This window comes from Lacerta agilis, chromosome 18 (genome assembly GCF_009819535.1).
Source record: "Lacerta agilis isolate rLacAgi1 chromosome 18, rLacAgi1.pri, whole genome shotgun sequence".
In the NCBI taxonomy this organism is placed as follows: Eukaryota; Metazoa; Chordata; class Lepidosauria; order Squamata; family Lacertidae; genus Lacerta; species Lacerta agilis.
Genome location: NC_046329.1, coordinates 11,356,999 through 11,372,075, shown reverse-complemented (window position 1 = coordinate 11,372,075; position 15,077 = coordinate 11,356,999). Strand labels below are relative to the sequence as shown.

The following is a 15,077-nucleotide window of genomic DNA, read 5'->3' as shown; positions in this document are numbered from 1 at the left end:
AGGAGGCTCCCCCCAACCTCGGTTTACAAAATTCTGCCTCTCCGCGTTTTATTAGGTTGCCCGCGACCGGTTTACATGGCGTGCATCAGACGGGTTCTCATTTCGTGCCCGCGAGGGGGTATTCTTGACCCATGGCTCTGCCCCATGGGAAAAGGGTTTCCGAACACAGAAAGCGCCACCAAGGAAACCGGCTCCCCGTTCTGTGGCGCTGGCAAGAATTTCGAGGGTGCCGTCTGGTCTCTGAAGCCCTGGCAGGACGCTTCCTCTCACGCGGCTCCCCCCACGTAGGTCTGGTACACCCCGATGAGGGACGACGTTGTCCCCAGCAGCCCCACAAGCCACGGGGGGAACCTCCCGGCCCACAGCACCCCCGGGGGGAGCCAGTGGACAGCATTGCAGAGGTCCGCCAGGTTGCCGGCGATGGTCAGGGCTTCGGCCTGGGCCCGCACCCTCGCCCTCCGAAGGGAGTCCTTGCTGCAGGGAGATGGAAGGAAGGAGGGTCAGTTGGGAAGGGGCCCCCCAAAGGCCATCCAGACCAGCCCCTCCAAAGCATGGAATTGTAGAGCTGGACTTCAGAGGCTTAAGGTTAGCCTGGTCTGAGCAGAAGACACAGCATGTGGGGGGTTTGGGGGGGGTGGTATCCCATAATAAGGACGGAGGGAGGGCGGGGGCCTCTCGCCCTGCCACAGAAATAGGTGGCCGGTCCCGAAATATTTGCTACCTGGTCTGCTTCTGCTGCTGTCTTCTCAGCCGGCACAAAATCCTCAGGGATCTGGAATTGGGAGGGTCGGAAATGAGCCTTTTACAGAAGGGACCCAAGGGTCATCTAGCCCAACCCCAAATGGGGGGGCCCCTCAAACCCACAACTTGCAAGGTTAAGAGTCTCCGGCTCCACCATCCGGCTGGAGGCAAGGAGCTGTTGCTCCCCGGGGTCCCTTCTTCCCCCCCCTGCCCCCCTGGCGTTCCTTACCGTGCAATTCCCAGCAGCAGGGAGGTCGCCCACAGCAGGGTGCTCAGCACCCACCACTTCCCCGAGTCGCCCCGAATGACCTTGGCGTCTGCTGCCCACGCCAGGTGTTCGCAGGGGTAGTAGAGCTGGTCGGCCACGTTGTTGGCCACCGAGAGCCAGCGGACGGCAGGGTCCTCCTCCTGGGAAAGGGGGAGAGGTTGGGGTCCTCACGAGGAAGACCGGGGTCCACCTTGGCCAGGGCTGCCCGCACGGGCCGGCAGCAGACTTTGGAGATGCCACCGGGGCCTCCTGCACGACGCAAGGTGCTAGTCCCCATTGTGGGAAACAATGGAGTGCGCCTCCGGATGACAAGACCCCCCCTCTCGGCCTCGCTGATAGGGGTCAAAGGAAAGCAGAGATTCCTGCATCGCGGGGTGGGGTGGGGCTAGATGACCGCCAGGGTCCCAACTCGGCCATTTCTTGATTCTATGAGAGCAAGACGCTTGGCTGCAGGAGTTGCCGGAAGGAGGCAGACAAGAAGACATCCAACTGCCTTAGGGACTCCTGTCTGGATTTCTGTAGTTTCCTCCTCCTAAGCAAGGCATAGGCAAACCCTGGCCCTCCAGATGTTTGGGACTACAATTCACATCATCCCTAGCTAACAGGACCAGTGGTCAGGGATGATGGGAATTGTAGTCCCGAACATCTGGAGGGCCAGAGTTTGACTAGGCCTGTCCTCCTAAGCCTTTTCTTCTCCCGAAATTTAGGGCCAGAGTTTCCTTTCTCCCCGATGGGCCCCCTTCCCAGGCTGACCTCTCCGCCTTCTTGCCTGTCGGATGCCCCTCTTGGCCTCGTCTTCGCCTGCAGGGGGAGCCCCTACTCCCTTTGGGTCCGGTTCAGCCGGCCAGTCGAAGCCGTTCCTAGGATCGGAGCTGCTGTCACGGGCCGGCAGCTTTGAGGAGCCGCAAGCGAGAGCTGAGTGCAGGGAGGGGGGGTCCAAAGGTGGGCAAACTGCCCCAGAAAAAGCAGGGCCTCCCCTGGCACCCCAAACACCCCATTCTGCTCTTGAAGTGACCAAATACCCCAAAGAACCTAGGGATCCAGATAGACTGCCTCTGGACCGGGAGGTTCCATTAAAACGTAAGAAAAGGGGGGCTATCTAATAATATTTATTACTTATACCCTGCCCATCTCGCCCCCTGCCCCCCCCCCCAAATCGGTACTTCTGTCTTGTCAGGATTCAACCTCTCCCCTCTTGCAACTCCCAGCAGTTCAGAGGCATTTGGTGCCTTTGAGCACGGGCAGAGCGCCCAGCCCATGCGGCCAGCAGCCCCTGTGAGTCTTCTCCACTTCCAGGAATTTCTGCGATTCCCTTTGGTGGCATCGCCCAGATGGGACAGCCGCTGTGGGTTCCTCGCCCTTGGGTGCCGGCCACCCCGTGCCGCTCTTCCTGGGTGGGCGGGGAGGCGAATGTTGGCCCTCCAGCTGCCCCCTCGCACCGCAGGCGATCAAAGGGCGCTGGGCACCCCACGCCTTTTCCCGCGGCTGCAAACCCCTCGGCCACGCCACTGTTTTGTGTGACGCACACTTCAGTCCCGTGCACCTCCTGTGTTTGCGCAACCGAAAAAAAGAGGAGTGTTTGCTCTGAAATCACATGGGGAAAGTCACTTTGCTCCTTCTAGGAAGCAGGGGGGAACCGGCGTGGGCAGGATCTCAACGGGGGCAGAGGGCGGGCGTGTTTTTGCCGTCCGAAAATATCCCTCTGAAACCCAGCCAGGTGGGCGGGGGTACAAATAATCAAAATCATTATTATTAACAGGCCAGCTGTTCAAATAGAAGTTATTAACACAGGTGTTATTGCAGCTGTCGTATATGGGATTAATACCTTGATTGGAACATAATGGAAACTACCGGTAATAAGATTTTTGGAAAGCGGATCTAAAGAAAATCATCTTACTATCCATCCTAGCCCTGCATCAGCAGCTGAATAGGGCCAAAGGGGGTCCTGACCTTGCAGAATCATAGAGCTGGGAGGGACCCCAAAGGTCATCCATCCCAACCCCCAGCAATGCGGGAATCTTTTTCTTTCTTTCTTTTTGGACCCCTGAGTTGTGCTCCTTCCCCACAACACCGAAGTGAGTTCCTGGTGCCCGTGCTTCCGAGTGCAGTGCTTGTGTCGAGTTGGGAGGGCCCCCCACTGGTCATCCATCCCAACCCGCTGCCGGGGAGGGAAACCACGGCTAGCTCAGTGTCGCCCGCACTGGCTGGCAGCTCTCCTGGGTTTCAGACGGGGCTTTCCTAAAGGTGCTGGTCATCCTTCCTCAAATTCAGGCCCTCTAACACCTCCCCACTGCCTCCCCCCCAAGCCCCAGGGTCACCCACCTTTGGCCCCAGGCCGTACTGGCGGCTGTAGGCGAGCATGGAGAGGTCGTCGAAGAGCCGCAGGACCGTCCGGCAGTGGCTGAGCTGAGCCGATATTGCCAGGAGGCTCTGGCCGAGGGGGGACTCCGTGGGGTGGCTCCTGGCAGCCAAAGCCCCCCCTGTGAGCTGGCAGCCATAACCAAGGGTGCGGACCTGGCGGGGGGAGACGAGATCGCAGTTACCTCTGCGTTTTGGAACACGGATACGCTGTTTCGATGGTTGCCGGGGGCTTGTTCTTCAGAAAGCATCACAATTGGGAATAAAATACACATTTAAACGATCCTAGATTTGGAAAGGGTCCCCCGGGGGTCATCCAGTCTGACCCCCTGCAATGCGGGAATCTCGACTCAAGAATCCAGGACAGAGGGCCGTCCAAGCTCTGCTTCAGAACCTCCGAGGAAAAGATCAAAACCCATCTCGGATTCAGCTGTCCATTAATGGCCACTACACTTATGGAAAAGGAAGCGAGACTAATGTTTTTTTTGTGCTCTGCGTTTCCTGCATTGCAAGGGGTGGGGTGGGGTTGGAGTGGGTGACTTTGAGGTCCCCTTCTGCGACGGAGTGTGGCCAACACTGAATGAACCCAGCTCCTCCTTTAAAAAAAATAATAATAAAATTAATTTTTATTAGATTTCCAAAATGTCACAGAGCAAATATTTACGTAACATCTTGGTTTCCTGAATGGACTTATCCAAACCCTTTTCCTGTTGCCTCCTATATCAACCTCTCATCTATCACAAAATCACCTCCGATGCAATTATTTTACCGTTTTCCTCCCAGAAACCAGCTTCGATCTGGAGTCCCGTTCTGCACTTTGTAAGAAATCGACCTTTTTCTTTGTGGCCCGCTGGAACTCCCTGCCGATTGATGGTGCCAGGCAAGGAGCATTTGCTCCGCTGCTTCTGCCGCCTGCCAAAGAACCTGCCCATCTGGATGAACCTGTCCAGACCTTTCAAATGCTGGCATCGCTTAACTACGGTGCCGAAAGGGACCCGGGGGTCATCCAGCCCAACCCCCTGCAATGCACAAACTCCGCATAGGTCCATTCTTTGCTGCTCGTTTCCAAACACTTCTCAAACAAACCCAAATTTGCGTGAAAACCCTGGTCTTCATAAATCTACCGATCCAGGCAGCTTGCAGAGATCCTTTCGTGGCCCCGCACATTCCTGGAAGGCTAACTTAATGTTTAGCCAACGTCTTTTGCAAATCTGGAGGAGGAAGCCATGGGAGCGCCAGAAATTTGAGTTCCCCCCTCCTCCATCCAGTTTGTTTCGGTTTTAAATAGAACAAAATGTGTCGGTTGCGTTTCCTTTTTTTAAGGCCGCTGCGAGATAAGAAAGGAACAATTGCATTTATTTATTAACAACCATGGCATTCATTTATATTTAGCACGCGAGGCACGAGGTCAAAATTTAAAGTCGGGCGAGGAAATGGTTTGGTTTGTTTTTTTTAATGCCTCTGCCCGCTTTCGGACATTACGGCAATTTCAGGTTATCTCTATGCTCCGTAGATTGCAATCCTGAGTGTGCATACTCTTTGATAATTTATAATACCTTTTCTAGGGGGCTGGGGACTGAGGATTTTATATATAGACATGTATATGAGTATGTATAGATACAGTATACATATTTGCTGTTTTAAATGTCCATTTTATATTGGACTTCCTTCAGTAATGTTTCCTTTTGAAATTTTGTTGCTGTTGAGTGCTCCTTCTGAACTCATTTGCAAGGATTTTTTTTGGGAAACTTTAAGATAACATTTTAGTTTCCTGTTGCTCTGAAACGATACTTCATATTTGACTCTGTTCAGCAAAATGTTTTATTCTGCGTTTAATGTATTAGTATGTTGTAAACCGTGTTGAGATATTTCCCTTAAAAACAGAAAATGGTCTAATAATAATAATAATAATAATAATAATAATATGCTTTAAATAAACTGATTTCCCTTGTTTTCAGTGGGTCTATTCTGAGGCAGCTTCTACCTCCTTGGCGGGGCCACGCCCCCTCTCCCTCCAGCCACGCCCACCCTCCTTTAGGTCCTCACACAGCTTGCTCAGGCCACACCCACCACCCATTAAGCCACGCCCTTACCAGACATCTCCCACCTCCATTGAGCCCCTTCTTAACAGACAGCCTTACCCTTTATCAAGCCCCGCCCACTACCTATTAAGCCATGCCTGCGTCAGACCCCTCCCATCTCCATTAAGCCCCGCCCACTGCTATTAACAGGCTCCAGGCCCCGCCCACTACCCATTAAACCACGCCCACACCAGCTCCCTCCCACATCTTGTCAGACAGGCAGTCTGCTTTCAAGGCCACGCCCACTGCCATTAAGCCGCGCCCCCTTACCAGGCTCCTGCCTCCGTTAAGCTCCGCCCCGCCTCTCTTAACAGACAGGCTCCCCCCCCCCGTACGAAGCCCCTCGCCCCCGAAGCCCCTCCCCCTGCCAGGCCCCTCCCTCCTCCCCCCGCTCACCGCGCGGTCTCTGCCCCGGTGAGTCTCCAGCAGCGCCACCAGCGCGCCCAGCAGGCCCTCCGCTGCCGCCGCCATGGCAACGCTTCCGGGTTCGCCCGCCACGCCCCCTGAAGCCGTCCAATCCGCGCCGCCCGGGAGGAGGAGGAGGGGGAACTACAAGCCCCAGGTAGCATTGCGCGGCAGTGGACGGGCAGCCGGAGGGGCCAAAAGAGTGCAGGGCGGAGAGAAAGGTGGGTGCGTGCGTGGGTGGAAGAAAGGAAAGGAAAGGAAGGAAGGAAGGAAGGAAGGAAGGAAGGAAGGAAGGAAGGAAGGAAGGATGGATAGATGGATGGATGATTAGAGGGAGAAAGAATAGGTATAACGAGGGAAAAGAGGGGAGTGCTTGAGCCGAGATTGCTGCTTTGCAAGGGGTTGGACTAGATGACCACTGGGGTTCCCTCCCTCCCAGCTCCTCAGTTCTGTGATTCCAGGTCCGGTTCTTTTGCTCTTTTGGCAAATGTCAGAGCGAGACGCATGGCGCAATCTTCCGGGGATCAGAGTCCATTCCTTCCAGCATTGTCCTCAGTTGACGAGCGCCACGAGGGCAGCACGGAGAGGGGAAAGTTGGCAGGATGCGTGGACGGAGAGAGAGAAAGCAAACAGGGAGGGCAGAGAGCCACCAAACAACATTGTGGGCCCAGAACAGAGCTCCAAAACAGCCAGAGGAATTGGAGAGATCGCGGAATGAGGTGATAACGAGGCTTTCAAGTTCGGCCTCCGCAAAGGAGGGAGATAAAATGGAGCAGAGGCTGGGCACGGCATCCCTTTTCTTTGGCGGGGGGTCCATCTCCGCACTCGCAAGTTTTAAACAGCCGCTGCGTTTCTTAACATCCCTGCATTTCAGGGGGTTGGTCTGGATGACCCTCGGGGGTCCCTCCTGGCTTTTCCTATTCTAGTCTGCGGTGTCTTTCTGTTTGAAAGCTAAAGGCTACGGGTTCCGGGCGGCCTTCTCATTGCGACGATTTGAACACTATGGGGACGCTTATACGGCTGTACAGCTCCCGGCGCCCTGAACAAACTACAATTCCCAGGATTGTTCCCTCCCCAAAAAAGAATTCTGGGAACCATAGTCTATCCATCGCGGAACCACCTTTCCCAGGATCCTTTTCAGAAAGACTGTCTGGCATCCCCGGAATGCTCAGACGACAAGGGGCCATCAAGGATTCATGGAACCAAAGAGTTTTACAACGGGAAGGGACCCCAGTGGTCATCTAGCCCAACCCCGGACAAGCCAAGAATCCTATCTGAAGCAGATGGGCCTGCAGCCAGGCGATATTTTTTAAAACAATTAGAACCTAATAGAAGCCCGTGGAGTGCAACCTTCCTGTCCTTGTGGCCGACCAAATACCCAGGAGAACCTAGAAATAGAGGTAGACTGCCCCTGGACTTGGAAGTTCTATCAGAAAATATATGTCCAGCCTCCTGTCCCCACATTGCCTGCCAGGCACTCCAAAGGGAAGACCCAAGAGTAGCGGCTTCCCCGCCCCCCCTTTGCTCTCCACCGTTCTAAGGTAGGCTGCTTCTGTCCATGGAGGCTCCGCTTAGGAACCATAATACATTGTTTAAATCAGCAGAGAGTTTCCAGGAGATGATATATAATGAAATGAAAGTGTGGGGAAGACTTTAAGGGAAAGACCAGAAGCCTTCTGATTAGGAATATCAGGAACGGAAGACCAGGCCTTCTCGGTGGTGGCGCCCGCCCGCCCTTCAGATCCCAAGGAAATAAACAACTATCTGACTTTTAGGAGACGTCTGAAGGCAGCCCTTATTATTATTATTATTATTATTATTATTATTATTATTATTTCTTCCGGGGTTCCAGTCAAGGGGTCTTCCTTTGCCAGCGCTGCCTGGAAGAGCCAGGCTCTAGTTCCCAGATGGAGCCTCCATGGACAGGTCCAGTGTACCTCACAGCACCTGCAGGGACGAGGCTTGCTGCTCCGACATTGCGATGAACCCTTGTTTAAAAAGAAAAAGAAAAGACTTTTAACTGCTTTCCATGACACATATTTTGCGGTTTTGCGTTTTGATTTTGTTCTGCGGAGACCAGGGTGGAGGTAAATAAATTTCCAATAAATAATAATAGTGAATAGCTGCAACCAGGAAGGCAGGAAAGGCAGAGAGGAGAGAAAAAAACACCTCCTGGGTCGCTTTGCATCTTGGCAGAGATACCAAGCAGGATGGATCTGGAAGGAGGCCAAAGGAATGGGTTTCAAAGGCAGGTATTTTCCGGCGCAGGTTATCTCCAAGCCGCATTCCTCGCCCCAAACCTTTTCTCGGTTCACGGAGGTGGAAAACTCGCTCTCTGAACGCGTCACCATCTCCTTTGCGAAATAAAAATAACTCGGCAATGAAACGGTTCCGAGTCTCATTGTGCTCAGAGTAGACCCACTGAGGGGTATTATGTTCTCCAGGCAGCTTCATTAATTCCCCCCCCCCCCAGGTTCATACATTTCACTGATCCTACAATCGTTTTAGCATTACAAAGCTCCACTTCCTTCCCTCTCTTTCGGCAGTTCCTTAAAATTCATTTTCAATATCTTCTGCTCATCCAAATTAACTTAAATTTGCTCATTTATTCGTCTTTTTTAAATAGTTACTCTTATGAAACTGCAGGTTGTCACACAATAATCCTGCCAGGGCTTTTATCTGTTTGCAATTTATCTGAGAACATTCCACAAACCATTCCCATTCTTTTATATATATAAATATATAAAAGTTGATTTATTCTTATTCTTCCGGTAAGTTTCGCCATTTCTGCATATTCCGTAAGTTTTTAATATCCATTCTTCATTCGCTGGGACGACTTCTTTGCATTTTTGGGCAAGTAACATTTTTGCCCCTGTAGTCACATACATGAATAAATTTCTGTACAGTTTGGGTAGTTCTATCCCTATAATTCCCAAAAAGGAAAGCTTCTGGGGGTTTTTCCCCTAACAAATGTTCTTTTAAACATCCTTTATGATTCATTACATATCATTTCCCGGTAAATGGAAGGAGATGCTCCAGGCAGCTTCAATGGCTCCATCTGTTTCAATGGGTCTACTCTGACACAACCCATCGCTGTGCACAAGTTTGCTTTCCTAGTTACAACAGCAATAATTTTATTATTTGCATCCCTTTCCGTTGGACTGGTTTGCCCCAGCATGTACAGCATCAGACATTAAAAATTCAGTTTAGGAATAGACGGGGAAAGCCGGACGTGGCTGGACAGCTCCGTAACACGAAGGTTGTGGGTTCGATTCCTGCACGAGACAGCTGCTTTGCAGTGGGTTGGACTGGATGACCCCACGGGGTCCCTTTCAACTCGACGATTCTTTGAGATACCTAGGAGATAAAGAAACGCTGTCACAGCAAGCCGGAAGTGGCATAAGGCTGGGCATTACCATTGTCACTCCGAAACATTACCCAAAAAATAATAATAATTACATTTTCACACCCAGTTTGGCTGCTCTGAATAATAATAATATTAATAATATTAATAATAATTTATCCCCTGCCCATCTGGCTGGGTTTCCCCAGCCACTCTGGGCGGCTCCCAACAGAATATTAAAATATTATTATGCATTCTTTGGTCCTAAGTTAGCTTCATCACAGTTCCCAGGAGCCAATTTTTCTCAGTCGTAGGCGATGTGCGGAATTTTTAGCTCTTATAATCTTAGCGGCAATCATACGGTCAAAAGCTATTTGTGGATATGCAAATAAAGGGGTTTCTTTGTTTGTTTGATGGAGGAGACAGGATCAGGTCCGGCGAGTTTGGGAAGCAGTTTGGTCTGGCCGGCTCCTTCGGGGCTGGGCATTTATGGGATCTCGCAGGCGCCAGACCAGACCAGTCACGGCATGGAGACAAGAAGCGATTCCCTGACCTGGCCAGCTTTCAGGCTTTGGCTGCGGGTGCAAAGAGCACATTTCCTTGCCCCACCCCCAAGACACTCGTTTGCTGGGACCCCAAGAGAGGGGGAAAGGGAAAGGGGCAATTAAGCCGTCAGGATCCCTTGCGGGCAGACAATGGAGTGCGCTTCAGGGGGTGAAGCCAAACCGAAGTGAGCTCCCTGGGGTGCAAGCCTGGGCAGGGTGCCAGGGGGTCCTGGGCTGCCCAGACGATATGGGTTGGACTAGATGACCGCTGGGGTCCCAAATCTGCAATTTCCTGATTCTATAAAGTCTGGCACCTGCAGGTGTTGCCGGAGGCAGGCGTCCAAGGTGCTACCCAAATCTGCTCCCCCGACACCCCAAACACCAAGAAATAAGTGATAAGGGCCGTGGAGGGGAGAGGCAGTGGCGGCCTAGTGGTTAGAGCGGCAGAGCAGGACCCGGGTTCAAATCCCTCCTCGGCCAGGAAACTCCAGCCCTGCCTGGAGACTTGAGCCCTTCTGCAAGCCCAGCAGCACCTGCCCTTCCCTGGGAACTGGGCCAAGCCCCAGCGGCCTGTTATTTTACAGGATTTTGGGGCTGCCCAGGGAGACGGGTTTTATGGGCGCACGCCAAGCCAGCCCGGCCCGGCTCCTCGCACCGTCCCGAGCGTTTTACGAGCCCGTGCGGCTGCAGCACAGGGAGTGGGAAACCCGGCGCCAGGAGGGCATCCCTTCTCGGCACGTGGCATCTCTGCCAGCCAAGGTTTGTGGTGGCAACACCGGGGCCCGATCCGCTGTAGGACCGGGCCAGGCTGGGTGGGTCTGATTCCGCTGCCGCAGGGCTCTGCTCAATTTCTTATGCTTCCCTTTTTTTTTCTTTTGGAAAATTTCTCTTTCTACAATTTCATGGGGGGCGCGGGTGGCGCTGTGGGTTAAACCACTGAGCCTAGGGCTTGCTGATCAGAAGGTCGGCGGTTCGAATCCCCGCAATGACGGGGTGAGCTCCCGTTGCTCGGTCCCTGCTCCTGCCCACCTAGCAGTTTGAAAGCACGTCAAAGTGCAAGTAGATAAATAGGTACCGCTCCGGCAGGAAGGTAAACGGTGTTTCCATGCACTGCTCTGGATTGCCAGAAGTGGCTTAGTCCTGCTGGCCACATGACCCGGAAGCTGGACGCCGGCTCCCTCGGCCAGTAAAGCGAGATGAGCGCCGCAACCCCAGAGTCGTCCGCGACTGGACCTAACCGCCAGGAGTCCGTTTACCCTTTACTATTTCATGGCCATTTTCTGCAATACATTCATAATCATAACCCCGCCTTCTATTTATTTATCCGTTAAGTCGCCTTCGTCGTGTTTCCATGCCTTGGAAACTCTCACTTTCTTCTCAGTATAAATAATAAATAATAAATTATTAATTAATTAATTAATTAATTAATTAATATATCGTTTATACTCCACCCATCTGGCACCCTCCGCTCCGATCAAATCAGTCCTTTATCCAGACCCACGAGGACTGGGGTTTTGCTCGGTCTTTTGTCGCACCGCATCGCCGTCCGAAAGCATCTCGGGGGCACCGGCTTGGGGAAGCCTGCAGTCCCCCCGATGCCCCTCGGCTTTCGTTTTTCACACGGGGGGGGGGGCGAGGACTTTGCACGCCTGTTTTTTCCACTTTTGGGATTCCCAAGGCTGCCTCTGGCCTCACCTGCCCCAAGGACGGCATGTTTGCCGGTCCAAACTCGGCCGGAACCATTTCCAGGAGTTTGCACTCCAAACCTGTTTTCCACTCGTTCGGTTAAATTGGAGAGAAGGGGGGGGCAGCATTTATGTCACAGGGGCAAAAGTCCCCTGAGGATAACAGAGAGGACCATGTGGCAGACAAATAAATGAGATGAATTGCACAACTGAATACAAATAAAACACTGGCGCATTTTCCCTTTTTTTAAAATAATGTTTCGTTGAGAATTTTCAAACACATTTCATTCCCACCGTTCTTTCTGATCAACGTGAATTTCCCCTGCTGGCGAATTTTCTCATTCATATATATATATAGTTTTATTGTGAATTTTCAAGCGCACACATTTAATTTCCAACGTTCTTTCTAATCAACGTCAACTTCCACTGCTGGCGAATTTTCTCATTCATATATATATATATATATATATATATATATATATATATATAGTTTTATTTCCAATGTTCTTTCTAATCAATGTCAACTTCCACTGCTTCCTGGAAATGCTAGCGAATTTTCACGATAACTATAAATATATAAATCGCGAACCGACGTGCTGGAGAATCGACGTTAAGGCTGGGGGGAAGGGGATAAACTGAGACCCCTGGGTAAAGGGCTAATAAATTCAATTAATAATAATAATAATAATAATAATAATAAATGAAATGGGCTGATTTGACCCTGCCTAGTTATGGGAAGACGTAGTTCCTTGGCTTTTGAGAGTGCGCTGAGCTTGACATTTCCCCAGTCTGCTTTTGTGTGCAAACATTTGGAGACAAAGTTCTTGCCTGCATGCCTTGTTGTTTTTTTTCTAAAACGGTGCCGGTCAAAAGTAGCTAAATTTAGCCGCCGTTCCCGATATCATCTTTGGGTTAGGAGTCAGGCGGCGTGGGCAGGTTTGACGCAGGCTTGCAGAACAATGGAGCGTGTTTCTCTTGCAAATATTAAGCCGCCCGTGGGGTATAACTGCTAATGCTTTAACGTGCTTACAATGATTTTGCATATACATAATAAACATTTCGCTTTTTTTTTTGAATTTATTGGTTTCTGAGCTTCCCAGTTAATTTTGCCATTTCGGCATACATTGGCCCCTTGGTTCCCAAACTTAATCCGTTCCGGAAATCCCATTCCAAAACCAAAGCACTCTGAAACCGGGGCACGCTTTCCCATAGAAAGGAATGCGAAACAGATTAATCCGTTCCGGGCTTTTAAAAACAACCCCTAAAACAGCAATTTAATATGAATTTTACTGTCTAACGCAGTTACAGGTAGGTAGCCGTGTTGGTCTGCCATAGTCAAAACAAAATAAAAAATAAAAAAATTCCTTCCAGTAGCACCTTTGTTGTTGTTGTTGTTCAGTCGTTCAGTCGTGTCCGACTCTTTGTGACCCCATGGACCAGAGCACGCCAGGCACCCCTATCCTCCACTGCCTCCCGCAGTTTGGCCAAACTCATGCTAGTCGCTTCGAGAACACTGTCCAACCATCTCATCCTCTGTCGTCCCCTTCTCCTTGTGCCCTCCATCTTTCCCAACATAAGGGTCTTTTCCAGGGAGTCTTCTCTTCTCATGAGGTGGCCAAAGTACTGGAGCCTCAACTTCAGGTCCTTCCAGTGAGCACTCAGGGCTGATTTCCTTCAGAATGGATAGGTTTGATCTCCTTGCAGTCCATGGGACTCTCAAGAGTCTCCTCCAGCACCACAATTCAAAAGCATCCATTCTTCGACGATCAGCCTTCTTGATGGTCCAGCTCTCACTTCCGTACATTACTACTAGGAAAACCATAGCTTTAACTATATGGACCTTTGTCGGCAAGGTGATGTCTCTGCTTTTTAAGATGCTGTCTAGGTTTGTCATTGCTTTTCTCCCAAGAAGCAGGCGTCTTCTAATTTCGTGACTGCTGTCACCGTCTGCAGTGATCATGGAGCCCAAGAAAGTGAAATCTCTTAGAGACCCACTATGTTTGTTCTCAGAAGAAGTGTGCATGCACACGAAAGCTCATACCAAGAACAAACTTTTTTATTTTTTATTTTGTTTTGACTATCTAACGCAGTCATAAGCAAATTCGACCCTCCAGATGTTTTGGGACGACAACTCCCATCATCCCTGACCACTGGTCCTGTTATGATGGGAGTTGTAGTCCCTAAACATCTGGAGGGCCAAGTTTGCCTATGCCTGATCTAATGAGACCGTTGATCCATAAGATGAAAGCAATAATCAATGTGCTGTACCGGGTTTTTTTTTTTAGGATAAACGGAGAACATTATAGGATGCAGTTGGGAAGAGATTAACAATGGAAGCTATGGACAGGGGAAGTCCAAGGATTCAGAGAATCCTATATGTTTATGGTTATGCTTTAGGTCTGAATGTAAATGTTATATGAAAATTGATTTTAAAAATAATATGATTTTTTTTTTAAAAAAGAAACCTTTTGTTGATCTCATTGCCACCAGGGGGCGCTTGTAGAAAGCAGTTGGGGAAGGCAAGGCACCCGTGGGTGCCTTTTGGAGAGATGGGTGCTGGCGTCCGAGAGTCTGGTGAGACTGCATTACTGACCAGCTGTGGCAACTGACCATATAATGATTCTGTAGCTTTCATTATTTTTTTAAGACACCTGAAAGCAGCCTGTATAGGGAAGTTTGTGTGTGTGTGTGTGTGTGTAATTTTCTGTTTTACAATTTAGAGGGTTCATTTAAACAACCTTCAAATGCCAATGACTTCCCTTCTTCTCTTTCCATGGTTCATTTTGCATCTCACAAATCCCTGCATATTTTGCAAAAAAAACCCTAAACCATTCCGTATTCCTTTATTGCATCCATCAAAACTTATTTACACTGTTGAATTTATCTTAATGCTCCCTGCGTTTTCAGCTGCGCACAATTATTTCCCATAATTGTGGAAAATTGACGTTTTCCAGTCTCCTCTATAAACATATGTTCTTCTTGTTCTCTTATTCTATAAGTCTGCAAACTGTGCATAATTCCATCAATGTAAGTTGCCATTGTTCATTTGCTCGTTTTCCATTTTGGGGCTAGCGAAACACGGGCCGCAGTAGTGGCAGACAGAAATTAACCTTTTTTGACACCTGGAAATTTCTGTCTGAATTATCCCCAACACAAAGGACTCTGTTATTTTTCTGGAAATGTGCTTGAAAACATATTTTTCAACCCATTATAAATTATTTCCTGATAACATTTTAACCTTTTACAGCTCCACCACAAAGGAAAAAATGTTCCCTCCACCTCATTGCATCTCCAGCACGTATTTGATTCAGACTTATACATTTTAGCAAGCCTTCTCCAAGTTTGTATGGGGAAGGTTTTTAGGGTGGGGCGTTTTATTCTGTTTTTATATATTCCGGAACCCACCCAGAATGGCTAAGGCAACCCAGTCCGATGGGCAAGGTCCAAATAATAAAATCTTTCTTGTTGGTAGTGTTACGATGATTAGCTGTCATTCCTGTATGGCTGCGGGTTGGGCTAGAGGACCTCTGAGGGTCCCTTTCTGACAAATTCCAACTTCTGTTGGGGGAAGCGAGGAATCCCCCTCTGCAGAGAGGGGGATGTTGGGGAATGACAAAAGATGACCGTCGCCCCACCTGCCCACCGAAAACA

General features: G+C 50.2%; 1 protein-coding gene across 1 annotated transcript; it reads right to left on the bottom strand.

Moving 5' to 3' along the window:
- Window positions 1–252: 252 nt before the first annotated feature.
- On the bottom strand, window positions 253–5,938 carry PEX11G (peroxisomal biogenesis factor 11 gamma). The gene is made up of 5 exons (XM_033136851.1): window positions 5,845–5,938; window positions 3,332–3,523; window positions 971–1,149; window positions 722–772; window positions 253–474 (listed from the first exon to the last, which is right to left on the bottom strand). Exons 1-5 carry the CDS (start codon window positions 5,917–5,919, stop codon window positions 267–269), a joined length of 705 nt encoding a protein of 234 aa, XP_032992742.1. The 5' UTR covers window positions 5,920–5,938; the 3' UTR covers window positions 253–266.
- Window positions 5,939–15,077: the final 9,139 nt, after the last annotated feature.

Bases quoted from the DNA above. Each gene is read 5' to 3' on its own strand.
- PEX11G (XM_033136851.1), bottom strand. From the start codon at position 5,919: ATGGCGGCGGCAGCGGAGGGCCTGCTGGGCGCGCTGGTGGCGCTGCTG. The intron at 3,524-5,844 runs GTGAGCGGGGGG...TCCCCCCGCCAG, and splicing joins ACCGGGGCAGAGACCGCGCG to GTCCGCACCCTTGGTTATGG. The intron at 1,150-3,331 runs GTGGGTGACCCT...CCCCTTTCCCAG, and splicing joins AGTACGGCCTGGGGCCAAAG to GAGGAGGACCCTGCCGTCCG.